Source organism: Pseudopipra pipra, chromosome 26, assembly GCF_036250125.1.
Source record: "Pseudopipra pipra isolate bDixPip1 chromosome 26, bDixPip1.hap1, whole genome shotgun sequence".
Classification (NCBI taxonomy): domain Eukaryota; kingdom Metazoa; phylum Chordata; class Aves; order Passeriformes; family Pipridae; genus Pseudopipra; species Pseudopipra pipra.
In genome coordinates, this window is record NC_087574.1 from 4,496,268 (window position 1) to 4,521,324 (window position 25,057).

At 69.5% G+C, this 25,057-nt stretch overlaps 2 protein-coding genes across 3 annotated transcripts; one reads left to right on the forward strand and one right to left on the reverse strand.

Moving 5' to 3' along the window:
* The first annotated feature begins 993 nt into the window (after positions 1-993).
* On the forward strand, positions 994-1,769 carry GJD3 (gap junction protein delta 3). Its single transcript, XM_064636357.1, has one exon. It carries the CDS (start codon positions 994-996, stop codon positions 1,711-1,713), a length of 720 nt encoding a protein of 239 aa, XP_064492427.1. The 3' UTR covers positions 1,714-1,769.
* Positions 1,770-2,310: 541 nt separating this feature from the next.
* On the reverse strand, positions 2,311-23,620 carry RARA (retinoic acid receptor alpha). Of its 2 annotated transcripts, XM_064636352.1 has the most exons (9): positions 23,498-23,620; positions 16,629-16,917; positions 5,974-6,122; positions 5,711-5,852; positions 4,636-4,796; positions 4,372-4,548; positions 4,091-4,295; positions 3,741-3,899; positions 2,311-3,208 (listed from the first exon to the last, which is right to left on the reverse strand). In XM_064636352.1, the coding sequence occupies exons 2-9, from the start codon at positions 16,804-16,806 to the stop codon at positions 2,997-2,999; spliced, it is 1,383 nt and encodes a 460-aa protein (XP_064492422.1). In that variant the 5' UTR covers positions 16,807-16,917; positions 23,498-23,620; the 3' UTR covers positions 2,311-2,996. The 2 variants fall into 2 exon arrangements, with proteins under 2 accessions (XP_064492422.1, XP_064492423.1); XM_064636353.1 differs by lacking the exons at positions 16,629-16,917; positions 23,498-23,620 and adding an exon at positions 10,819-10,996.
* Between the last annotated feature and the right edge of the window lie 1,437 nt (positions 23,621-25,057).

Here is a 25,057-nt window from a genome sequence, read left to right on the forward strand (position 1 = left end):
GTTACTGGAAAGGGGATTTGAGGTGCTGGCAAAGGCCGTTGGTGCCGCCCTGGCCAGGCAGGGGGTGGTGGGAGCCCAGCCATGCCATGGGGGATTTCTTGCAGGGATCACACGTGACAGAGCCATGGGAAGATCCATGGGCCCCCTGACAGCCTGGGTACAGTGTCCTGGCTCAGGGAGGGCCAGTGCCAGCCATGAGCATCCCCTGGGCACCATGGGGCAAAGCCCAACCCCCAGCAGGAGCTGTGCTACCACGGCTGGGTGCACCCAGGATCTGACGGGGCCGGGGGGCAATGCCAGCACTGGGGGAGCCTTTTGGAGGCCAAATGCTGTGGCTTGGGGACCTGAGGCCCTGCAGTTTAGGGAGGCCAAGGTTTGGGGGCATTTCTGCACAGAGGGGGCCACTGCCCCTGCACCAACCTGTGCCCTGGGCAGCTCCCAGCCCTGGGCAGGGGCAGCGTTTGTCCATGAGACCCCACCACCACCACCTCCCCCCAGCAGTTCCAAGCCCTTCCCTCCTCTCTGCGTGCCCCTGTGGCTGCTCTGTCCCTTTAAAAGGACTCCAGGCGTGGCTGTGGGACCGTTATCCCAGCCCAGCCGGACAAGGGACCGGACAGTCCTGGACAGCCCTGGACAGCCAGCGCCAGCTGCGCTGGCACACCGTGGACCGCAGCCTCCGCAGGTACCGGGGCACTGGGGGGGCTCCTGGGATTTGGGGGGACAAGGGATGGGGAACATACTGGCCTTGCTCCAGTTGGTGTCCTTGGACCCATCCCTGGGGAGGGAATTCTAGGCACAGCGGATGCCTGGGGACACTTGTGACAGGGCTGAGCTGGGCTGGCACTGCCCGGCCACCCTCCCGTGAGTGGGGACATCGTGGTGCATTCAGGAATGGCAGGAGGATGGAGAGCTGGAGGGGCCATGTTGCCACTGGGGCCTGACCTCGCGGGCACGGCGTCCCCCCAGCGCTGACCCCGCTCCCACAGCACGGCCATGGGCGAGTGGGGCTTCCTGAGCTCGCTGCTGGACGCCGTGCAGGAGCACTCGCCCATGGTGGGCCGCTTCTGGCTGGTGGTGATGCTCCTCTTCCGCATCCTGGTCCTGGCCACGGTGGGCAGCGACGTCTTCGAGGACGAGCAGGAGGAGTTCGTGTGTAACACGCAGCAGCCGGGCTGCAAACCCGTGTGCTACGACGCCGCCTTCCCCATCTCCCACTATCGCTTCCTCGTCTTCCACGTCGTCGTGCTCTCGGCGCCCGCCGCCCTCTTCGTCATCTTCGCCGTGCACCAGGCGGCCAAGCCGGGGCGCGGGGGGGCCCCCGGCCAGTGCGCCCGCCGCCTGCAGCCCTTCTACGTGGGCAGCGTGGTGGCCCGGATCGCCGCCGAGCTGGGCTTCCTGCTGGGCCAGGCGCTGCTCTACGGCTTCAGGGTGCAGCCGCTCTTCGTGTGCCACCGCCGGCCCTGCCCGCACCACGTCGACTGCTTCGTGTCCCGCCCCACCGAGAAAACCGTCTTCATCCACTTCTACTTCGTGGTGGGGCTGGTCTCGGCGCTGCTCAGCCTGGCCGAGCTCGCCCACCTCCTGCGCAAGGGCCCCCCGGTGCGGGCTGGCTGCTGCCCCCGGCCACAGGAGCGGGGCCCGGCACCCGGGCAGCCGGCGGGGGCTGTGGCGGAGCCATGCTGTCCCCCCCCACGGGGGGACCTCACCGTGTAACCGGCCCCGGGCTGCCACTGCTGCCACGAACTGTGGCCGTGGCAGCCGGGCCCCGGTGCCCCCAGTGCCCCCCGGTTCCTGTTATGGGCGGTGGATGGGCCTCTCTTGGCAGCTGCTGGAAAAAAAATATGGACAAAAGGAAGACAAACAGGTCCCATCCCTGTGCAGTGGCAGGGATGTCCCTTCCCACCCTGCCTGCCCCCAGCCCGGCACGAGGGGCCAGGGCTGTCCCCACACCCTGTGCTGGGTGTCACAAATGCTCTCAGGCTGGCCCTGGGCATTGGGAGACACAAGTGTGGCATCAGGACTGGGAAGGGCAGAGCTTTTGGGATGCTGGGGGGACCCCAAAGGGTTCTGCTCCAGCCCAGCCTCTGGGGATGGCCAGAGCCAGGAGGGCAGATGGGGGGGTCCTGGGGTACCCTCCTGCAGCAAAGAACCCTCCCTCCAGCAGGGGTGCCACAGCCTGGCCATCTCCCCACCCCTGCACCCCAACCTCCCCCAGTACCCCACAACAAGAACGAGCCAGGCACTAGAATAAATAAACTTTATTCTGGAGCCAGCCCCCACCCCATCCCCCCTCCCCCCATCCTCCCCGTGCCGGCAGGGCCGGGCCCCCCCTCCCCGCGAGGCCGGGGCTGGCACCACCACGTGCCCCCCCACAGCCCCCTCCCCGCCTGGGGGGGCCGGGGCAGGGCCCGCCCGGTGCCCCCCGACTCTAAATCCACTAAAATCTCAACAACAACAAAAAAAAAAATTTAATAATAATAAACCGTGTGCCCCCCCCCGCCCCTCCCCCGGCAGCGCCCGCCGTGCCCCCTCCACCTGCACAGGCCTAAAAACCCCTCCAAACTTTTACAAAGGTTTTAAAACGTATTTATAGATATTTATAGATATTTATATATATATACTTTGCTTTCTTTTCTCTTTTAAATGACTCTGCTTCCTCGGCGTGCGGGGCTGTCCGGGGTGCCCCCCCCACCTCGGACGGCCGGGGCGGAGCGAGGGGCGGGGGGAGAAGTGGCTCGGTGGTCGCGATCCCGTGGGTGCTGGTGCTGGTGGGGCCGGGGCGTCCCCGGGGCCGCGGCCGAAGGTCCCCGCGCCCCTGAAATGTGACTCAACCAACGCGCTGGGCCCGGGGCTGGGGGGGCTCCCCGCGGGGGCCGCTCCGGCGGGGGGGCTGCCGAGGAGTCCGCCCCGCGGGGGGGCTGCAGCCGGGCCGGGGCGCGGGGCCCCCGCCGTGTCCGGCCGTGCCGGGCTCTGTCCTGGTGCGCGCCGGGCGCGGGTCACGGCGAGTGCGTGGCCGGGCTGCTGCGGTTGGAGCTGGGCGAGAGGCTGGGGCTGCAGCTGCCCGGGGGGGGCCCCAGGCTGCCCCCGCGGGGGCCGCCCGCCTGCCCCCCCAGCGTGTCCATGCCCTCCGAGTTCTCCAGCATCTCCTGGATGAGCGGCGGCATCGAGCCCGGGATCTCCATCTTCAGCGTGATCACCCGCTCGGCGCCTGCGGGAGGGTTCGGGGTCAGCAGGGCGCCACCGGCACCCCCGAAGTGGCACCCCCAAAAACCGGCGCTCCCAAACCAGCACCCCAAAAATGGCACCCTAAAAACTGGCACCCCCAAAAACCAGCACCCTAAAAACTGGCACCCCCAAAAACCAGTGCCCTAAAAACTGGCACCCCCCAAAAACCAGCGCCCTTGCAATGGGCACCCCAAAAATGGCACCCCCAAAACAGCACCCTGAAATTGGCACCCCTCCCGAAGTGGCACCCAAAAACTGTCACACCTAAACTGGCACCCAAAAAACTGGGACGGCCAAAATCGACACCCCCAAACTGGCACCCCTCATCTGCACCGGTCCCTGAGTGCCGGGGACAATGGTCCCTCCCCAGCATCCCTGGAAGGTGCAGTGCTGGGGGTGTCCCCCTATTCTTTGTCCCCTCCAGAGGATGCTGAGTGACCTGGGCCCACCAACATCCCCGGGATACTCCCCAGGATCCAGAGCCACAGGAGTGGCCGCCCCCTCCTCAGCCTCACCCTTGGCGCTGATGCTGCGCAGGTCCGTGATCTTCATGAGCATCTTGGGGAACATGTGGGGCTTGTTGGGCCTCCTCTTCCTCACGTAGATCTTCAGCGCCTCCAGCAGTGGCTCCTGCAGCTTGTCCACCTTGTCGGGCTGCTCCAGGTCCTGGCGGTCTGGGGAGTGGGCACACAGTGGTTAGAATGCAGGGCAGCATATCCTGGCATCCCCCCTTGCCCCCTGACTCAGACCAGCTCCTGTGGGGTCACCATTTGGGCTCTATATGGGGTCTCCTTGCTCAGCCATCGGGGGAGGACAGCCCAGAGGGCCCGGGGGGCACCGGGCAGGGGCCCATCCCAGCACCCACCTCCGCAGATGAGGCAGATGGCACTGAGCAGCCCCGTCTCGGCGTCGTCCATCTCCAGCGGCAGCAGCTGGTTGGCGAAGGCGAAGACCAGGTCGGTGAGGGGCCCGAACCCCGCGTTGTGCATCTGCGTGCGGTTCAGCGTCAGCCCGTCCGAGAAGGTCATGGTGTCCTGCTCCGGCGTGTAGCGCGTGCAGATCCGCAGGATCTGGGGGGGCGAGGCCGGGGGGGCTCAGCCTGGTGTCCCCTCCCCGTCCCCTCCCTGTCCCTGTCCCCGTGCTCACCAGGATGTCGAGGCAGGCGGCTTTGAGGAGGGTGATCTGGTCAGCGATGGTGAGCGTGGTGAAGCCAGGGAGCTGCTTGGCGAACTCCACCGTCTTGATGATGCACTTGGTGGACAACTCGCTGAACTTGTCCCACAGGTCGATGTCCAGGGACACCCGCTGCTCCGAGCTGTTGTTCTGCAGCGGGAGGTGGGGGGTGAGGGCACGGAGGGGTTGCCGCCCACCCCAGCCCCCCCAGCCCCTCTGGGACACCCCGACACTCACCGTAGTGTATTTGCCGAGCTGGCAGAGCGCGGGGAAGGTCTCCTGGTGGGCTTTGCGCACCTTCTCGATGAGCTCCTCCACCTCAGGGGTGATGATGTAGCTCTCCGAGCACTCCGGCTTGGGCACGTCCTTCTTCTTCTTATTCCGGTCATTGCGGACGGCTGTGGGGACAGCAGGGTCAGGGTCACCTGTCCCCAAAGCCACCCAGCCCCTGCCCAGGATGGGGAGGCTCAGCCCCACCACGCTCTGTCCCCTCAAGGCAGGATGGGGACCTGCCACCAGCAATGGGCAGGGCCATGGTGACAAGTGACCAGTGGATTCCTTAAAACAACCCCCAAGTCATTAGGAGTAATTAGGGGTGACCCTGTACCCCTGGGGGGTGCCCACCCCTGTCACCATGGGGACTGTGCTCAGCTCTGCTCTGCTAAGCCAACAGAGCAGAGAAGGACCCCAGGGACAGAAATGGCAGCTGAGCCATCATGCTGGGTGAGGGGCCCATGGAGGGGACCCCAGGGATGGCAGCTGGGGAGGGGGGAGCAGCTGGGAGCAGCCCTGGCCCCAAGGGGCTCAGCCTCTGTGGGCTGGGGGGGCCCAGACCCCCTGTAGGCGCAGGGTGAGCCCCTGGGATGCTGAACCCCCCCCTGCAGTGCCCAGCTCCCCCCAGCCTCTGCCAGCCCCTCTCGGGGGTCCTGGGCCCCCAGGGGCTGGCAGATGGGGCAGGACTTGGGGAGGCAGCTGCGCCCCTGCAGCCCAGGCCCCCGGGCACCCACCACGGGGGCACAGCCGGGCACCATGACAACTGCCAGCAGAGCCAGGAGGCCTCATCGGCATCATTTATCTCTGACACTATCAATCATGCGTTGCCCGGGCAACTGCCGAGCTGTGACACAATCCCAGGGGGTCCCCATCCACCCCCGGGGCCTCGCTGGGCACACGGTGGGGGCTGCTGGGATGGCCCATCACACCCGGAGCCCCCCAACTGGGACACCAGGCAGGGTGTCCCCAACATTGCCCCATCACTGACCCCATCCCCATCCCCGCCTCCATCCCTGTCCCCGTCCCCATCCATACTCACACTCCTTGGACATTCCGACTTCGAAGCACTTCTGGAGCCGGCAGTACTGGCACCGGTTGCGCGTCACCTTGTTGATGATGCAGTTCTTGTCCCGGTGGCACGTGTACACCATGTTCTTCTGGATGCTGCGGCGGAAGAAGCCCTGGGGACCCCAAACACCCTGGTCAGCGCCCAGCATGGGGACCCCGGGCACCCCAGGGAGCCCGGGGAGCTGTGGGGACTGTGGGGACTGTGGGGACAGCGGGGACAGCGGCAGCACTCACCTTGCAGCCCTCGCAGGCGCTCACCCCATAGTGGTACCCCGAGGACTTGTCCTGGCACACAAAGCAGGGCTTGTAGATGCGGGGCAGGGGCGGGGGCGAGGGGGGGCTGGGCACGATCTCCTCCGAGCTGGTGCTCTGCGTCTCCACCGCTGTGGGAAAACGGGTGGCAATCAGGGCACGGAGCCCCCTCCAGGCAGAGACCCCCCACCCCGCACCCCAGGGCTATCCCCAGGCTCTGGGGGTCCCGGCAGCCCCGGCCCTGCGCTGCCCACCCCGGCCCTGGCGCCAGGTCGAGCGGGGCCAGCGGGGAGAGGACGCGAGCTGGGAAGATGCAACGTGACATTTCCAGGTCACGGAGACGATGTGGAATTCAGGCAGACAAAAAAAAAAAAGGGAAAAAAAGCAAAGAAAAGGACTGGGATCCCAGGAGCCCCCAGTCTGGGCGGTGCTGCCGGTGGATGGGGGGACAGAGGGGTGCAGGGCTGGCACGGGGAGGCATCAGTGCCACACATCCCCTCACACATGTGGCCACATGTACAGTGGGACCCCCCTACAGCAAAAACATGGCCCCCAGGAGGGGATGGGCACGGTGGCACCCAGCTGGCACCCCACAGTCCCCTGGCAGGGGACATCTCTGAGGGCAGCCCCTGGTCACCATGAACTGTAATGGCCCTGTGAGCATGGGGGACACAGCCAGTGCCCCCTGCACCCCAAAACCTCGTGGGACATTCCTGTCCCCTCTTCCTGCACCCCAAAACCTTGTGGGCTGTGCCTGTTCCCCCTCCTGCACCCCAAAACCTGTTTAGGATGTGCCAGTTCCCCCTGCTGCACCCCAAAACCTCGTGGGACATTCCTGCTCCCTTCCTGCACCCTAAAACTTTGTGGGATGACCCAGCTCCCTCCTGCCCCCACAGGAACACCTCTGTCCTCCAGGATCCCCTGGGAGGTGCCTGAACCCCCCAGGCCAAGCCCCATTCCCCATCCCTGTGCACCCCCAGCACTGGGGGGGGGCTCAGCACCATCAGGGTGCATCCCAGTATTTGGGGGGTTCAGCACAGTCGGGGTGCAGCCCCTGGCACTGGGGGGGGTCTCAGCACAGTCGGGGTGCCCCCCCGGCACGGGGCACAGCCAGGCAGGGGTTAAAGAGCTCCCCGGCTGCTCCGGGATGTTTGCGAATGTTTTTCTGCAGCGGAGCCAAGCGAACCAGTCAAACAGGATATTAAAGGCCGGGCCCAGCGGGGGAGCCCGGGCCCCCCCCCCTCTCTGCCGGCCCCTGCACCCCAAAAAGGGCCCCACGGCCGCCCGAGTCCCCCCAGGGCTGGGGAGCCGCCAGGAGGCCCAGCCAGGGACACCCACCCCGGAGGAGGAGTCCCAGTGGGGTGGGGGACCAGGGGGGGTGATGGGTGAGAGGTGGGGGTCCCCAGCTGGGCTGTGCCAACAGCCCCTCACCAAAGGCCAGGGACGCCAATGGGCCCAGGGAGGAGACAACGGGATAAAGGCACCCCTGGCACTTGTCCCCAGGCTCCAGCAGGGACGGGCGAGCGCGTGGGGTGTGACAGGAGTGTGCAAGGCACGAGGGGACCGTGAGGGGTGGGATATGTGGGCACGGAGGAGCGTGTGAGTGTGCGGGGTGAGGTAGGAGCGTGTGGGGTGGGATATGAGTGTGTGGGGTGGGATTTGGGTGTGCAGGGCGGGAGGGGGTGTGCGGGGTGGGACACGGGCGCGGGGGCGAGCGCGCCGGGCAGAGCTCCCGGGCGGCGCTGAATAAATCACCGCTGCCACTCGAGGGAGCGGAGCCATTAAAGTGACTGAGCGAACGTCGTCTATAATTTATCGCCTCTTTTATATAATTTAAGAACTTCCTCGTGGAGAGCTGCACTCACAAAACGCGGATTTGACAAGATTTTGATGTGCTCGGTGCAGAGGGGGGAGGGGACCCGGCTCCCCCCGCGTCCCTGCGCTGGCGGAGCTGCGCCAGCACCCCGGGAATCCCCTGCCACCCCCGGCACCGGCAAAGGGACTGCGGTGCCACCGCGGAGGGGACACGGACACAGGCGCAGCCGCCAGCCTGGCCAGCTCCTCGGGAGCCGCTTATGGTGGCATCGGGCCTGGGTGCCCTTCGCGCCCTGGGGAGGACACGGAGCAGCACCCAAAGGTGCTGAGCGGGCAGGATGGGTGCAAACCTCCCCCGCTCCCGCGGGCTCGGTGAGGGGGTGCAGCTGGGGACACGGGGGACCTCAACGCCCAGGCTCGCCCCCTCCCCCAGCCCGCTCCCCCCGCAGCAGGGGGGACCCCGGCATCCCCCCCGGCCACGGCAGCGGAGCGCGGCTCCAGCTGCAGACCAGATGCTGCGGCTCCACCGGATCCCGGGTGAACGCGCCGCCCCCGCCCGCGGCCCCGCCGGCTGCTTCCTGCCCGCGCCGGGGGACCCCGGGGCACCCCGACACCCGCACCCCCGCCCTGGCGTGGGAAAGCGCCCGCGGGGACACCCCGCGTGCCAGCGCCCGCGGGGACACCCGGCCCGGGCCGCCGCCACCCCCGCCGGCACCCGGCCATGGCTCCGGGACAGACCGTGGCAGGCGGAGCGGGGGGACGGGGGCAAAGCCCATCCAGGGGTCGCAGCGGGGGTCACCGGGGGTCCCCACGGGCCCGGTGCGGCGGCAGTGCCGTGCCAGGGATCACAGGCCCCACAGGAGGGTGGGCGCCCACCCAGAGCTTCCCTGCGGATGAGGATCCCACGTGCCCCAGATTCCTGCGCCTCTGCAGGAGAAGGGGGAGGGAAGAGGGTCCCTGGAGCCCTGAGCCATGGGGTGCCCTAGTGTGTGGGGGCGCCTGGTCCTGCCCACGTCCACCGGTCACTGCCTGGTCCCCAGGGGCCATCCTACCCAGAACCCGGGCTCTGCCCCCCGCCAGCACCAGGGTCTGGCCTCCCCAAACCCCAGACACACCCATCTGTGACCCACAGCTCCTGCGAGGCCATGTGAGGCCACCCCGTGCCCAGCAGGGTGGTGCCACGCACAACCCAACCCACATACCCTCCCAAAACACCCACAGCACCCCAAACCCCTCCCTGCAGCTTACAGCCCCCCACGGGCAGGGGGTGCCCACTGCCTCGGTGGGCTCCCACAAGCCCCTCTGCTGCCCTCGGGGGTTGCCTCGTGCCTCAGTTTCCCTGGTCGTGGTGTGGTCCGTGCCCTGCTGGGGAGGGTGGGCGGGCTCCCCGTGCCCTCCGGGGCAGCTCTGGCCCCCGTGCCAGCACGACGATGTCCCGCCGGGCAGGGCAGGGCCGCGCCGGGCCAGTTGCCAGCGCCACAGGGCCAGCGGGCACAGCCACAGCCGCCTCTGGGGAAACTGAGGCACGGCACGGCCCCGACAGCAGCGAGCCCTGCCGCGGGCTGCACCCCCGGGGCTGGGGAGACACGGCACCTCGTGTGACGTCGGGCACGGGGCACCCTGCCAGGGAGTCCCGCCAGCGCCCGCCGCCCACGCGCCCGCCGGGTCACGGTCACCGTGACCAGGGCCCCGAGCTGCCCTGGCCTGGGCAGGGGACCCGCGTCCACCCAGCACTGCGGCCCACGGGGGGGCTCCGGACTAGGGGGGGGCACAAAGGGGGCACAACAGCCCCCAGTTACCCTGCTCAGGACAGTCGGAGCCAAGGGGTGCACTGGAGCTAAGGGGTGGCACTGGAGCCCTGGACCCCCCTGCCCACCCTGCCTGCGCGGGGCCTCGGAGGCAGCCCCCGCCTTTACAGAGGCAGCGGGAGCCCCCGCGTGTCCCCAGCGCAGACAAAGGCCCTTCGGCCGCGCTCGGTGCCAGCGCAAAGGTCGAGCGGCCCGAGACAATGGGGGAGTGAGACGGGGGGGCCACGGCCACGCACCCCCCGGGCAGCGCCGGCCACGGGCACCCCACGATGGGCCTCCCACGATGGACCCCCCTGCCCTTGTCGGGGTGAAAGTTCCACAGAGCAGGACTTTCTTTCCCCAGGTCATTGTGGTGGCCCGAGTGCCAGCACAGCGGCTGCCCACTGTGGGGGCACGGGACTCCTCCGGCCCCCCCAAGCCCCACTCGCCCCCTGCGCCGTGGGCACAAAGCACAGCAGGGCCCCACAGCCTCCCTTTTGGGGGAGTCCCCAGGCTGGTCGGCACTTGGGGTGCGCTGCCCGGGTCCCCCCGCTGCCCACCCCGGTGCAGCAGTGCCTCCATGCTCCCCGTGCCCCCCCTCTGCACAGAGCACGGGATAGGGGGGACCAACGGGGGACACCCCGCCGTGACCCCTCAGCGGCAACAAGACTGGCCAGGCCTCACACCCAGAACCCTCCGGCCCAGGGGGACCCCCCGATCCCCGGCAGGGTGGGGAGGCCAGGCTGGGGCTCCCCCTCGCCTGAGCAGCAGCGGCGGCTCCGTCTGTAGTTAATTGGATTTTCCCGGAGCCTTTATCAGGAGGGAACGAAATTCCCGGCGGAGACGGCGCTGCCCGGACCCCGCTGCGGGAAGCGAGGGCGAGAGGCGACCCCCCGGGCCCCCCTCACCGGACTCGGCCTGGGTGTCCCGACTCCCCCCGAAATGAGAACGGGGGTGTTTACGGAGCCCGGCGGCATCTGCGCAAGGAGCGGGTGGGGAGGGGGCCGAGGGGAGACTAAACCCCGCGCCCCCCTAAGACCAGCACCCAACTCAGCCCCCCGCCGGCGGCCAAGCCCCTCGCACCCAGCCCCGCACCCCGCACCCAGCCCCGCACCCCGCACCCAGCCCCGCAGTCCCGTCCCCCCCCCCTCGGGTTTCGGGGCCGCTCCCCCCGGCCCGATGCGGCGGTGAGGGGCCCGCCCGCCCCCGGCGCGCAGGTACCTACAGCGGCCGGAGCTGCTCCAGGGCGGGGGGCGGCGGGGGGGGCAGCCCCGGGGGCCCGGCCCGTAGAAATCCATGCGGAGGAAGGGGCCGGGGGGCAGCCCCGCCACCGCCGCGCCCTCGTACATGGCCCCGGGGCGGCGGGGGCGGCTCCCCCGGCCGGGGCGGCCCCGGGCGGTCAGTGCCCCCCCCCGCGCCCCCGGGGCGCCCCGCGCCGCGCGTCCATCGCCCCGCGGAGCGGCCCCGCCGCTCGCTCCGCGCCCGGGCGGCGGGAGGAGGAGGAGAGGGAGGAGGAGGAGGAGGAGAGGGAGGAGGAGGAAGAGGAGGAGGAGGCGGGGGGAGGGGAGGAAGGCGCAGCCCCGCCGGCTCTGCGGCTCCGCCAGCCCCGGTCCCTCCCGGCACCCGCCGCCTCCCCGCGCTTAACCCGCTCCGCGCCGCGGGGCCGCCCCGGCACCCGCACGGGAGGGGACACGGACATGGGACACGGACACGCGGGGGGGGGCGCGGGGGCGGGAACACGGACGTGCAGAGGGGCCCGGACGTGCCGTGGGGGCACGGACGCACGGGGGTGACGGACACGCGTGGGGACACGGGGAGGGGACACGGACACGCGGGGTGAAAGGGACACACAAGGAGACACGGACACGCAGGGGAGAAGTGGACACACGGAGGGGGCACGGACACGCAGGAGGAAAGGGACGCGCAGGGTGACACGGACACGAGGGGGCAGCGCCACGGGGGAGGGGGACGGGGAGGGGCTCACGGCGAGACTGGGGGGGTCGGGGGCTGCCCGATGGAGCAGGGCGGGGGATGGGGGTCCCGGGGGGGTCCCGGGGGCTGCCCGGCAGCCGCGGCTCATTTGCCTAATGGGATGCGGGTGAACTGCGGGTGAACCCGTGGGAAGGGCTCACCTCGGCCTGACCCCCGGCCCCCCCCCGAGGGGTGGTGTGTGTCTGTGTACATGCGTGTGCATGTGTGTTCATGCATGTTCTCGCATTTGCATCGCCAACTGCAGCGGGGCCACGTGTGCTCCCGCTACACGGGTGCACGGGGAGGTGCGTGTGCACACAGCCTGTGCACACACGTGTGCGCCAACCTCCTGCACATACATGTACGTGTGTGTGACACCTTGTCCCACCGAGCACAGGGGCAGCTGAGCCTGTGAACACACACACACACGTGTGTGTGTGTGTGTGTGTGTGTGTGTGTGTACACATCCCACTGTCTCTGTATGTGTTGCATGACCCACACAGGACAGAGCACCACGTGCCACCACTGCCCACCACGCTGGCCCTGCACACAGGGCCCTGCTGGAGGTGACACCCCGAACCCAGGGACCCCCAGGTGGTGGCAGCGCTGCCCGCACAGAGCAGGGACAGTCACGCGCCAAGGACAGGCCCCGGGGGTGCCACTTCCCGCTGCAGCGGTGGCAGTGGTGACCCCCCCGCTCCATGGCCTCTGCCACGCCACAGATCCCACACTGCCCACCCCAGGGGTGCCCTTGGAGGGAAAGGGGCCCCTCTGAACCCCCACAGGCCGTGGTCAGGAGGAGCACACGCATGTGCACGGCTGGACACGGGTGGGAGGATGTGGGCGCTGCCACACACACCGGCCCTGCAGGGGGACATGTGGCAGGCAGGGAGTGTGCACGGATGTGTGTGTGTGTGTGGGCACACCAGTGAGCACACACATGGCATTGTATGCACAAACACCCCCCATGACAGCACACACACACTCCTGATGCCATGTGAGGCTGCATGTGTGCATGTGTGTGGCTGTGCACACGTGTGGCTGTACATGCACGTGTGTCCATGTGTGCATAGCTGTGCATGCATGTGTGTGTGTCTGTGTGTGTCTGTGTGTGTGTCTGTGTGTCCATGTGTGTGTGTCTGTGTGTCCATGTGTGTACGGCTGTGCATATGTGTCCGTGTGCCCATGTCTGTATGTCCTTGTGTCCATGCCTATACGTCCGTGTGTGTGTGTGTGCCCGTGTCTGTATGTCTGTGTGTGTGTCCATGTGTCTGCGTCTGTATGTCCGTGTGTGCATGTGTGTGTCCATGTGTGTGTCTCTGTACGTCTGCGTGTGTGTGTCCATGCATGTGTCCATGTGTCCATGTCTGTATGGCCATGTGTGTGTGTCTCTGTGTGTCGGTGTGTGTCCCCGTGTCTGTATGTCCGTGTGTCCGTGTCTGTATGTCCCTGTGTGTGTGTCTGTATGTCCCTGTGTGTGTGTGTGTCTCTGTGTGTCGGTGTGCGTCCCCATGTCTGTATGTCCCTGTGTCCGTGTCTGTATGTCCCTGTGTGTGTGTCTCTGTGTGTCGGTGTGTGTCCCCGTGTCTGTATGTCCGTGTCTGTCTGCCCGTGTGTGCGTGCGGGGCCGCGCAGCGCGGCAGCGCCTGTTTAAATAATAATGGCAAGTCGGGCTTTGCTTAGCCAGCAGGTTTCGAACAAAAGCCCAGCGCTGCTCCAACTTCCTGCAGCGAACATGACAAATGTCTGCTCTGACTCATTTACCAGCGCTGGAAAGAATGTGGCTGCGACGGAGGGGACGGCAGAGGGGACGGAGGGGACGGCGGAGGGGACGCGGGCGGTGGCACCGCGCCCGGGCCGTGCCCGCACACCGGCGGCCGCCCCGACGGGCAGCGCTTCCCGACCCGCATCGCTTCCTGCACCGCTTCCCACATCCCTTCCCGTCCCGCATCCCCTCCAGTCCCGCGTCGGCGGCAACAGGAAGAAACAGAGATTAAAAAAAAAAAAAACCCAAACCTTAATTCCAGAGCCAAGAGGAACTGGGCGAGGGGACACCCCGCACGCAGCCCCGCGGTGTGAGGGGAACGGGGACACCCCGCCCTGAGCCACATCCCACCAGCGGCCTGGACACCAAAACGGGTCCCCAGCAGCAGCACCCCCAGCTCCACATCCTCCTGGCCCCGCTCCCAGGATGATGCTCCGAGGGGACACAAGATGCCCCCAAAAGCACGATGGAAACACAACCCCTACAGCCCATGGGGACCCCACAGGGACCCCGCTGTGCCCAGAGAGGGTGGCTTTGGGAGGGCAGGGTCACACCCCAACAGACAGGGATGCCTGGGACCCCCACACACCCCCCTCCAGCCCAGCCCTGGGGTATAGGGTGTTGGCCACGGCCCCTTCCCCCATCGCCATGCCGGCACCTCGGGGCCCGCAGCCCCCCCAGCCCCCCGCAGCCCCCCTCTCACCCGCCCACTTCAAAAGACCCCATTTATCCCCTTCAGCCGCTTTTGAGCCCGGCGAATTCCCGGCTGGAGCAGGCGGCTCCCCCCGGCCCCTGACAGTGATAGAGAACCTCCGCCTAATGGGCTTTCCCAGGCCGGGGGCCCAGCGCCTCATCAATCTTCCGGGGGCAGGGATAGGGGGGCCGGGGGTCCCCAGCACCGCACCCCGCAGGGCTCCCCGGCCCCTGCCCCGAGCGGGGCCCCGCAGCCCCGCGGCCCCCGCCACCCGCGGCCCCCGGCCTTCAGGGAGCACGTTTTGCTCATTAATTTTTAAAAATTAATTAATTACGGGGCGCTGCGGGGGAGCGGCTGCGGCGCAGAGGAAACCGGAGCCAGCGGGTAGGGTGACAGGCCAGCCCAGGCGTGGGGCCCCCCGTCCCGGCAGCCCGGAGTGGGGCTGGGGGGGGCCCGGCTGCAGCGGGGGCTGGGCTGGGGTCCCACTTCCCACAGCCTGGGAACCAGGGCGAGGGAGGGTCCGAGGGGGCGGCTGCACAGGGAGCCCTTCATGGCCCCCCGAGATCCCCCACGGGCCAGCACCAGACAAGGGGAGGGGACTCCCAGGGACAGCCAGGTGACACTGAGCCCCCAGGGACAGGGATGAGGGCACAGGCACAGCCTTGCCACTGCCACATGCACTGACACGCATGTACACACCTGGCATGGGAACCTGAGTGACGCTACACTGTGTGTGGCATTAACACACGAGCACAGTGGGCACTGACACACACACATGTGACACAGGCGTGCACACCCCACACAGCCCCAGCTGTGCACACACAGGCACAGCAGGCACTCTCACACACACACACACACACACGTGACACAGGCGTGCACACCCCACACAGCCCCAGCTGTGCACACACACACACCAGCACTGCCGGCAGCACACGGTGCCACAGACACACAACTCCACACACACACCCCCCACAGCGGGCACACGCGGGCACACGCATGCACACCCGTCAGGTGAGCACACACGTGCCCACGTGCAGCTCCCAGCCCACCAGATCTCTGTCTCTGGGTACGCTCTGAGGTACCCAGTCGAACCTTGGGGGGATCTGCGCCCCCAGCACGGCCCAGTCAGATTGGCCCCGGGGCCGCGCAGCTGCAGCACATCTGGCGAGGGTGGGCCGGTGGTGGGGCCGGACATGTGTGAGGAGGGGGTGGAGGCACCGGGCCCCCCCGCAGCCCTCCCAGGCGGGACACAGACACCAGCACTTCCCTGCCAGCTGCAGCACCAGGAGCGAGAGCAGCGGCACTGCAGGACACCCCAATACTGCAGGACCTACACAAACATGTCATTGGCCAGGTTGTGTGGGTGCTACAGGGGGGGCAGACACAGTGCCCCCACCCTCTACACCCCCTCGGGACACCAGGCACCTAGTGGAGGACAAAGGGAAACTGAGGCACGGTTCGCCCATCAGCCCCAGGGCACCTTCCAGCCCTGCCCGCGGCCTTGTCCCCAGTGTCAGGGAAGGGGGGGGACACAGGCGGCCCCCCCAGCCTGTTCCCACACGCTGGGAATGGCCCCAGAGCCAGCGCGGGGGAGTGGCCCCACCCGTCAACACCCAGTCGCTGAACTGGTCCCACTGGGTCCCACCGCCGCCGGGGCGGCTCCGGCGGGGGACAGCACCCAGGGCTGGCCCTGCCCGGACCTGCACCGGCCCCCGGGGCCAAGGACGGGCCGGGGGGGCCCCGCCACACCCCGACCCACAGGGTTCTCCCCGACAGCGGGCGCCGCGGGGCACTCAATGCCACATGGTTCGGGAACAGGCACGGGCACCCACTCACTGTGGGGCTGCGGTGGGAAGGGTCCAGCAGCCACCCCACGGCACCCAAGGGAGCGTCCGAGGAAACTGAGGCACACTGAGGGGTGCTGGTTCAGGGGGACCCCGGGTGGGAGCCCACCTCCAGCGGCTCCCAGCTGCTGGCGCAGCAGGCGGTGATTACCAGGGCCATGATGGACGACCCTGTCACGGGGAAATGGAATCGGGAGCAGCCGCGATGATGATCGCCTTCATCGCCTTCATCGCCTTCATCGCCTTCATCGCCTCCCCCATGGCGGCCCCCGGCGAACAAAGAGCCACCACGGGGACACGGCACCCACTGAGCCCCCCAGCACCCAGCATGGCCTCGGTGGGGCTGGGGACAGCCTGAGCAGGGCCTGCGGGGCCGTTAATAACTGGGGTATAACACAGCCACTAATGAAGGTGGCCGTGCCACCACAATTAATGACACACACCCCGGCAGGGCCACTGCCCGCCCCGGTCTCGGCTTCCCCAGCAGCACTGACGGGAACACACGGGGAGAAGCACCCAAAGTTTGTGTCACAGAGCTGGTGCACCCCAAACACAGATCCCCAGGGGTGTGGTTGAGGGCAGAGAGACCCCCCCTCACCAGTGCCACCGCCCCAGGACAGGTCATGGACCAGTGCTGGAGCAACAGCCTGGGATAGGTACCTGTGGCCCACGTTGGGGACAGACCCTGGCACAGAGGGGTCCCCACACGCCTCCCCAGCCCTGGGGGCCCCACCAACTTCCCCCGGGGCCGCAATACTCACTGGCAGGTGACGGGGTGCTGTATCCACTGACAGGGAGCTGGTGCTGGATGCCGGCCAAGGTGCTGGGGGGCGAGAGCCCCCCCAGCATGTGCGGGAAGAAGAAGGCGTAGGGGGGCACGGGGTAGCCATTGAGGTGCCCCCCGCCCGGCGTGGGGCAGGAGCTGCTGTTGCTGGCCATGGCGGGGGTCTCCAGCGCGGGGGGGCTCTCAGGCGGGGGGCGAGCAGAGCATGGGGCCCGCGGGTGCCCCGCTGCCGGGCTGGCCTCGCTGGTGACGCTGGTCCTGCGGCGCTGCGGGGGGAGCAGAGAGGGGGGTTAGCAGAGGGGTTGGGACCCCCGAGCCCCACCCCGCGGGGGCACCCACCATCCGTGCCTCAGTTCCTCCGGCCCCCCCGGGTCCACATCCCCTCCCGGCCCCAGGAGGGCGCATTCGGCCGGGGCCAGGGCTCCCCGCGGGATTAACGCCGATCCCTCCGATTAACGACACCGGGACGGCGGCACCGGCAGGCGCAGCTCGCTAATCCCGGCTTAGCGGCGAGGGGGGGACGAGGGGACGGTGTGGGGACGGCCTGGGGACACTGTGGCCCCACAGGGCACCCCCTCCGGCCAGCGGCCACACCGCGGCCCCAAACCTGCTCCCCCGGGGCTGGCATAGGAGCCGGGGCACAGGGCGGGTCCCAGGGGGCAGCACCCCGTGCCCCAGCCTGGGGGGCTGCGAGGCAGCTGGGGGCAGGGGGGGGACTCGGGCACAGCGGGGTCCCCTGAGGACAGCGGCTCTGCTCCAGCCCGGCTCTGCCGTCACGGCCACACACCCGCCCGGGCTCCGCTCCCCCCACGCCTGCACCGAGCGCGAGGGGGCTCAGCCACCCAGTCTCGGGCAGGGGGGGGCTCAGCCCCCCAGGACAGCACCGGGGGGCTCAGCCCGGCCGCCCCTCGCAGGGCTGGGCTCTGCCCGTCGCGGAGCAGCCCCCGCCCCGTGCCATGTGCCAGGACGTGCCGTGTGCTGGCAGCTCCCATGCCAGGCCAGTGGGCACGGACCCCTCGGCCCAGGCCGGTCGGGGGGCGGTGGGGAGGGGGGCGCGGGGCTTTCACAATCCCGGGCTGGCTGTTTATTTAAGCGCTGGCGCGGGGCCCGGCGGGGGCTGTTTATTTGCCGAGAGCGCTGGCTCCCGGCCCCGCGGAGGCGGAAAAGGATCCAGAGGAACAAGGCTGGGCCGCCCGGCAAGGCGCTGGGGAGGGGCCGGGATGGGCATGGCCCTGCCCGCCCCCCCAGCACCCAGCTGGGTGCACCCACTGGAGGCAGGACCCCCGTTCTCCCAGCTCACACCAGCACCCATCGTCCCAGCACTGCCCTCCACCCATGTGGAGCACCCACAAGGAGACCCATGGTCCAGCCATCCCCGGGGAGGGGATCCAGCAGTGGCTGGGTGGGGGTCACATCCTCCCCAGCCCAGGTTGTCCCAGTGCACGCGGGATTCCCATGGGCATCACCAGGCACAGTGCCGGATGCCGGGTCAGCATCTGCCCAGGGACAGCCCTCACGTGGAGTCCCCCCAGGGCAGTGCAGGGATCCCAGCCTGCGGTGTGGGGGGCTGCCTGTGGCCCCCCCAGCCAGGCCATGGCTCCCAAGTCGTGCTGGCCGAGGGGAGCCCAGGGAGGGAGGCGCGGGAAGAACTGTTTATGTTTGCCGGTGCCAAGTGCTCGCTGGGCACTGCGCCAGCCGTGCCGGGGCCCAATTACTCAACCCACTCCAGCCCCCCCGCACGCTGCCGGCCTGGGACCAAGCGAGGCCAACACCACCAGGCTGGCCACTGTGCACCCCAACCCAGACAGAGGCCCCCCTGCCCCTTCCCAACACTCCACAGGACCAGCAGTGGCCAGGAGAGTCCAGGGATCTGGGCCGGTCCTGCTCCCGTGGGTCCTGGCGGGCAGGAGGAGCTGTCACCCATGGGAGCACCCATGGGAGCTCCCACGGGACCACGTGCCGGCACTGCTCCCGGCACACGGCTGCTCCCCAAGTGGAGGGTCTCGGGCGTCGCAAATGCAGGTCCTGGGTGCTCCAAATGCAGGTCCTGGGTGTCCTGGCCAAGCTGTGCTCCCAGAGCCCCCCAGAGCCGGGGAGCAGGGGCCGCACAGCCCCTCGGCGGGGCCCACGCTCACCCGCCCCGACGCCTTTTCCTCCAGTCCCTGCAGGAGCTGGACGGGGCTCGGAGCTTCCTGGAATCCAGCGTCTCGTTCCAGCCCCGTGGAAAACGCTGCCGCGGGGCCCGGGCCAAATCCAGCCACGAGGAACCTCCCGCCCAGGCCGGGGGTGGCCCCCGGGAGTGGACGGACGGACGGATGGACACGCAGATCAGAGCCATTCCCAGGGCGGGCAGCAACGCAGCTGGGGGGGGCAGAGCCTGGGGAGGACATGGCCAGGGGACATGGCTGGGGGAGCCACCATCCCTCCATGACCCCAAAGAGGGCACGAAGCCCACCATGCACACCCAGACAGGCCATGAAGTCCTGGCACAGCCCCTAAAGTGACCCCTTCCAAAAAGGCAGCCCCTCACAGTGACTCCCAGGGACCCTCCAGGCTGGGTTCAGTGCCCACAGCCCCACTGTGCTCCCCCCGCTCTGGTACAGCCAATGCCAACTGCAGAGGGACCGGGATGGCACCACGACACTCCCTCCTCATGATCACCCCAGCCAGCTGCACCCTCTCCCACCCAGGGGCTCCCCCAGCCCCCAGTGCAGGCAGCACCCCCAGGCCCGGTGCCCACGTCACACCCGCAAACCCAGCCAGGCTTCCTGCCGGGGCACACGGCGATGGCAGCGGATGTGACACGCCGGTGAGCGGGGGCACCGCCCTGGCCCCCCCGGCAGAGGGAGGCAAGTGGGGCTGGGGGGTGCTCGGGGGTGCCTGGCAGGGCAGTGGGCAGCAACCCAGCCCTTCCTGTCACGCCGGCGGGCACCGCGCTCCCAACCGCAGCTTCCCCTTGCCACTCTCGATTCCCAGGCAGACAGGTTTCAGTTCAGCCCTGGCCCAGTTGCTACAACCCCCTGTCACCCCAGAGCCTGTCACCCCGCTGACCTGCCACTTCATTCCCCAGTCCCTTGCCCCTGGTGCCACCACAGTGTCCACCACCCCAGCATCCTGCACTCCCCAAATCTGGTAGGGGCTGTTGCCCATGTCCCCCGTCCTCACCGGGACAGGCGACAGGGACCTCCCAGTGCCAGCTGCCCCCAGGGTGTGTGGGCAGAGGTGAGAGTGCTGTGTTGGGCTGGGGGGGCACGGGGTGGCAGCCCCGGGGCAGGGCAGGAAGCGCCCGCGGAGCCACTGCGGTCGCAGCCTGCGGTTTCCTCGCTGCCGGCAGAGCCAGCCCGGGGTGGCCTCGCACGCGAGGCCAAGGGCCTGGCTGGCCCCGCTGCCCCCCCAGCCACCACCGGCCCCCCCGGCCCAGCCAGCACTGTGCACGTGGGGTGAGGTGCCCCCCTGGCAGGGCCGCTGAGTGAGACCCCCTCCCCGTATCCCCAAAGCTCTCAACCGTGAGTCACCGTCACGTTTCTCACGTCCCCGGGCAGGCGTGAATCATGCCCAGCCTGCGGCACGGCCAGAGCCAGCGGCACACACTCGGCCAGGCAGCGTGTGCCAGAGTCAGGGCTGCTGGGGCCGGGAATCTGGGAGTGCTGGGGCCAGTGCAGACCCCAAGACCTGCATCCCACTGCTCCCCAGGGGCAGTGATACATCCAGGGGCTCACTCAGCCCCACCACAGGCCCCTGGGCAGCACCAGTGACACCCTGCAGGCCAGTCACCACCCACGATGGGCCACTCCCCGAGCATGGACAAGGGACCAGGGACCCCACGCTGGCCCACAGGGACAGTGTCCATGCCGGCAGGGGTGATGCCCATGCTGGCCTCCCACCCCGTGGGGGCATACAGGCACCCCAAGGTGTGGCTGCAGGCCCCATGCCATGGGTCCTCGCGCCGGCACCCCACATCCCGCTGCTGCCGGGAGCCACACGCTGAAATTCCACCTGTCGCGGCCGGGCCGACTCCGGTTACGCCAGGAACGCGCCGCTCCGGTTACACCTCCCGCACCCACCGCCAGACGTGCCATTCTTCTGTGGGAACAGGTGCCCCGGCCCCCGCCACGGCCCCCAGGATGGCCATGGCTGTGCCAGGCCACCACCGGCACTGCTCGGGCCTGGCTGTGCCATGGGTGCTGCAGGAGGTGCAGGCCAGTCCCAAAGGTTCAGCGGTGTCCAGGTCAGTGCCACCCACCAGCCCCTCACACCGTTGGGTGGCCCTGCAGTACCCTGGGGACCCTCACTCACACCCACCACTGCCTGCCCATGAGGGGACACCCCCAGGCCCAGCCCAATCCCCATCCTGCATCCCAACCCTCAGGATGAGCGCAGGGATCAGCAGGCCCAGGGGTCCCGGGGTGCCCTATCCCAGGGGGTCCCAGGATGTCCCATCCCGGTTCCCTGCGGGCTCTCGGGAAGCAGGGGGATGGTGTCCTGGCAGCCGCCCGCGGCAGCCCCGGTTGTTTTTAGCCGAGGCTGCGGCGGCAGCCGGCGCCCTGGGAATGGCGTGCCGGGAACAGCGCGGCCCCAGACAGCCCTCGCTGGCTCGGCGACAGCCGGCAGACAAGTGCAGCTGGCACGGGGCCGCTTGGGACACAGCGCGGGGGACCCGGCGGGCAGGCGGCCGCGCGACACCCCCGGACACCGGGATTTGGTGGCACCGTGCCCCCGGCCTGGGCAGGCTCCCAGGAGCCGGGACCTGGAGTACCTGGGGGGGCCAAACCGCCCTGTTCCGCAGCCACCACGACCCACTGCGTCGCGCCCAGGCCGGCTGTGGGCAGGCGGGCAGCCGTGTGCCACCACCACGTCCCCTCGCCATGTCCCCTGTCACAGCCTGGCAGCCGGGGCTCAGCGGGGACAGCGGAGGCCACGGCGGGCGCACGCGGCCCCTCGCCGGGCCCTGCCACGAGCCACCCCCCACTAAGCCGCCTCCAGCCGCAGGGAGATTAACCCATTTTCCGTAATCAGCACATGTGTCACCGCAGATATGATCGCACCCCCCGCGTCCGCCGCAGCCCCCCCGGGGCTGGCACTGCCAGGGGGCCCTGTGGCACAGGGTGCCCCATGGCATGGGGCACCTCGGCTCTCCAGGCATGCACCGCAGAGGACACACAGCTCTGACAGCCCTGACGCGTTGCAGCAGCACCCCAAAGAGGGCTGGGGGACCCCAGAGCCCAGCCATCCCCTCGGCGGCAGCGCTGGCATCGGCACTGGGCATCACCAGGACGGTGGCTCAGGGCACGGTGGCTCAGGGCACGCATGGCCGGCGCAGCTGAGTGTGGCACGTTGTCATGCCAGAACCTCCTGGATATAAATAGATGCGGAGCGGCGGGATGGTGAATCCCAGCGCCGCAGGGCAGGCGGTGGCGGTGGCACGGGCCATCCCCAGGCTCTGTGGCCACGGGGACAGAGCGGAGGGACACAGCAGGTGTGTGAGGACAGCTGGGCATCCCTGTGGGATGGGGCAGTCACAGGCACCGGGCACTGCTGGATGGGGCACAGGGCACTGCCCTGCTCCTGCCACCCCGCCGGCGGTCACCGCGTCACCTGGGGGGGCTGCGAGCGGTGGGCGAAGGGGCTGGACACCCACCGGGGCACTCGCGGGCATCCCCGGCGCAGGCACCCACGGGAGCAGGCGCATCCCGCGCCGCAGCAAGGTCACCCCCAAGGGCAGGGTGGGGGCCCACGGGTGACATATGGCCCGGGAGCGGTGGCCGCGGGGCCGCTAAGCCACCGAGCCGTCACCCGCTAATCCCGGCGCGGGGCCGGCGGCGGGTTCCGCACCCGGAGCCTCCAGCCGGTGCCTGCCCGGCATCCCGGGGCGGGGGGACCGGCGTGGGGAACCCCCGTATCGCCCCAGCACCCGCCGCGCTGCGGGGCGGCCCCGCCACCAACGGGGTCAAAGGTCAGAGGCACAGATTTGGGGGGCAGGCGCACAGATTTGGCTCTGCCCCGGCCCCTCCGCGGCCCGAGGCGCTGCTGCCCGTGCCCGGGGGGGTCCCCCTCGCTGAGCTCCCCGAGGGCAGCACCCCCCACCCTCCCACACCCCGCGGGGGCTCCGCCGCCCCCGGGGCGGCCCCGGGGCAGCTGCCGCGGCGGGGGAGGCGGCGGCGGGCGGTGTCCCCCCCCCGGGCCCCGTCGCCCCCCGCCCGGCTCCCCCGGGTCCCCCCGACCCCCCCGCCCGCCGCCGCCCTGTCAGCCGCGCAGAGCGATGGCTTCCTCCGCCCGCCGGCCAGGAAACGGCGCAGACGCCGCTCCCGCCCCCCGGCCCCCGCCGCCCCCCGCGCCCCCGGCCCCGCTCCCCCGCCGGGCCCCGGCCCCGCCGCACCCCGAAAAGGGGAAGCGGCCCCGGGCCCCCCCCGCCGGGGGAAGGTGGGGGGGAATGTGGCCGCCCGCCCCAGGGGGGGCCCGGTAATCCCAGGGGAGCACCCCCAGCACCGCGCTCCGCGGCCGCCCCCCTCGGTCCCCGGTGCGGTGCGGGGCACTGGAGCCCTCGCCGGGGTGGGGGCGCAGCGAGGCCGCTCGGGAGCGCCCCGGCGGTCGGTACCGGGAGGGGGGACTCCGGCGCCCCCGAGCCCGGGGTAGGAGCGGAGGGGCAAAGCCACAATCCAGAACTGGCTGCGGCTCCGGTGCTCCCGGCAGCCCCAGCCCAGCGGGGTCCCTGCCCTCCCCCCGCGGGAACCCCGGGATCCCCCGGATCCCCCGTTACCGGAGGGGGATCCCCAGAGGCGGTACCGGAGTCGCACCAAGACCCTCCCTCCCCACCGCCCCACGAGTGGCTCCGGGGCCCCTCATTACCTGCTCACGGGAGGGTCCAACACCGAAATCCTTAAACCCGGCGAGCTCCCGGCGGTGGCTGCATGGCGGCGACGGCGACGGCACCGGGAAGCGGCGGGGCGGGGGGGGTGGCTGGAGGGGGGGTTCGCTCCGGCTTAGAGGGGTGAGGGAGGGGTGGGGGGGGGGCTCCCGGGGGGGTTCACCGAGCGGCGGCCGCGGCCATTGCGAGTCATGTGCTCGCGGGGAAACTTTACCCGGGGCTGGGCCGGGCGGGGCGGCGGCGGCGGCGGCGGCGGCGGCGGCGGAGGGAGGGGGGGGAGCGGCGGGGGGACACGCCCCTTCCCCGCCGGACCCGCCCCCGGCCCGCCCCGCCAGCCAATGGGACGCCGTGGAGGGCGGGGCGTGGGCGGGGCCTGGCGCCGCTTTGTAACTCTTTGAAGTCTCCAGAAAGCGGAAGGGGAGAAAGTGGGTGCGCGCGCCGCGCGGGGGGGGGGGGCTCTTAAAGGGGCCGCGCACCCCAAGCTGGGTGCCCCTCTTCCCCCCCCAAATACAGGAGGAAGTGGTCTGACAACACCACCCCGCCCCTCATCCCACTGCCCCCTCCCCTGCCTCTGGACTTCGTGGTCACCCCTCAGGGTGAAGGATCGCAGCACCAACATGAGGGAATACACGGGAGGATGGGTGCTCCCTGGGATGTGAGGAAGAGGGGTGAGAGGGATGGGGGGAGTAGGAATGGAATGTCCCTGAGCTGGCCCCTCCTCAGGCTCAGAGGGGAAGGATTGGAGAGCACCCGTGGTACTCCTGGGTGTGTAGAGGGTCTGTACCCAGGGAGGGAGTACCTGGTGATCTGTCTGTCCCCAGGAGAGATGGTTATGCCAGGATGGGGGTAGGGACACGGACGTGGACATGGACACGGACATAGACACGGACACAGACACAGGCTACCAGCCACCCCTCTGGGAGCCCAGAAGGGACACCAAGAGACCTGCACCCACCGGCACAACCTGGACCCTGTGACACGAGGGGACAAAAGGGCAGGAGCTCCTCTGGGGAGACACCTATGAACAGTGTGGGCAGCCTCAGCACACACCCCGGGGGGGTCCCGCTACCCCCACACTGCCCAGGACCCCTGGGTGCCTGTCAGGCCCTGCAGCCCCCACACAGGAGGGTGGTGCCCACTGGGACACTGAACACCATCCTGTGCCTCAGTTTCCCCCGTGTGCTCAGCAGGGCCAGGTGGGACCCCCTGGATCGGGAGCAGCCAGGCCAGGGCACCCCCAACCCGGCACGGCCCCATCCCCGCACACTGAGGCCGTGGCGCCGGCGTGTGCTCAGCCCAGAGGAATGTGCCAAATCACTCCCAGATGTGCTCGGCGGCCGCTCCGACCCCCCCTGCGCCCCCATTGGGGACCCCCAAGCGCCCCATGGGGGGCTGAGCCCATCACCAGTCGGGTCCCACCCTGCCACGGGGCCCAGGCCCAGCCCATGCTGCGGCGTCGTGGTGCCGAGGCCCAGCCGTGCCCCAGGATGGGCAGGAGGGCGGCGAGTGCCAGGGCGCGGCCAGAGGTGCCACCAGGACAG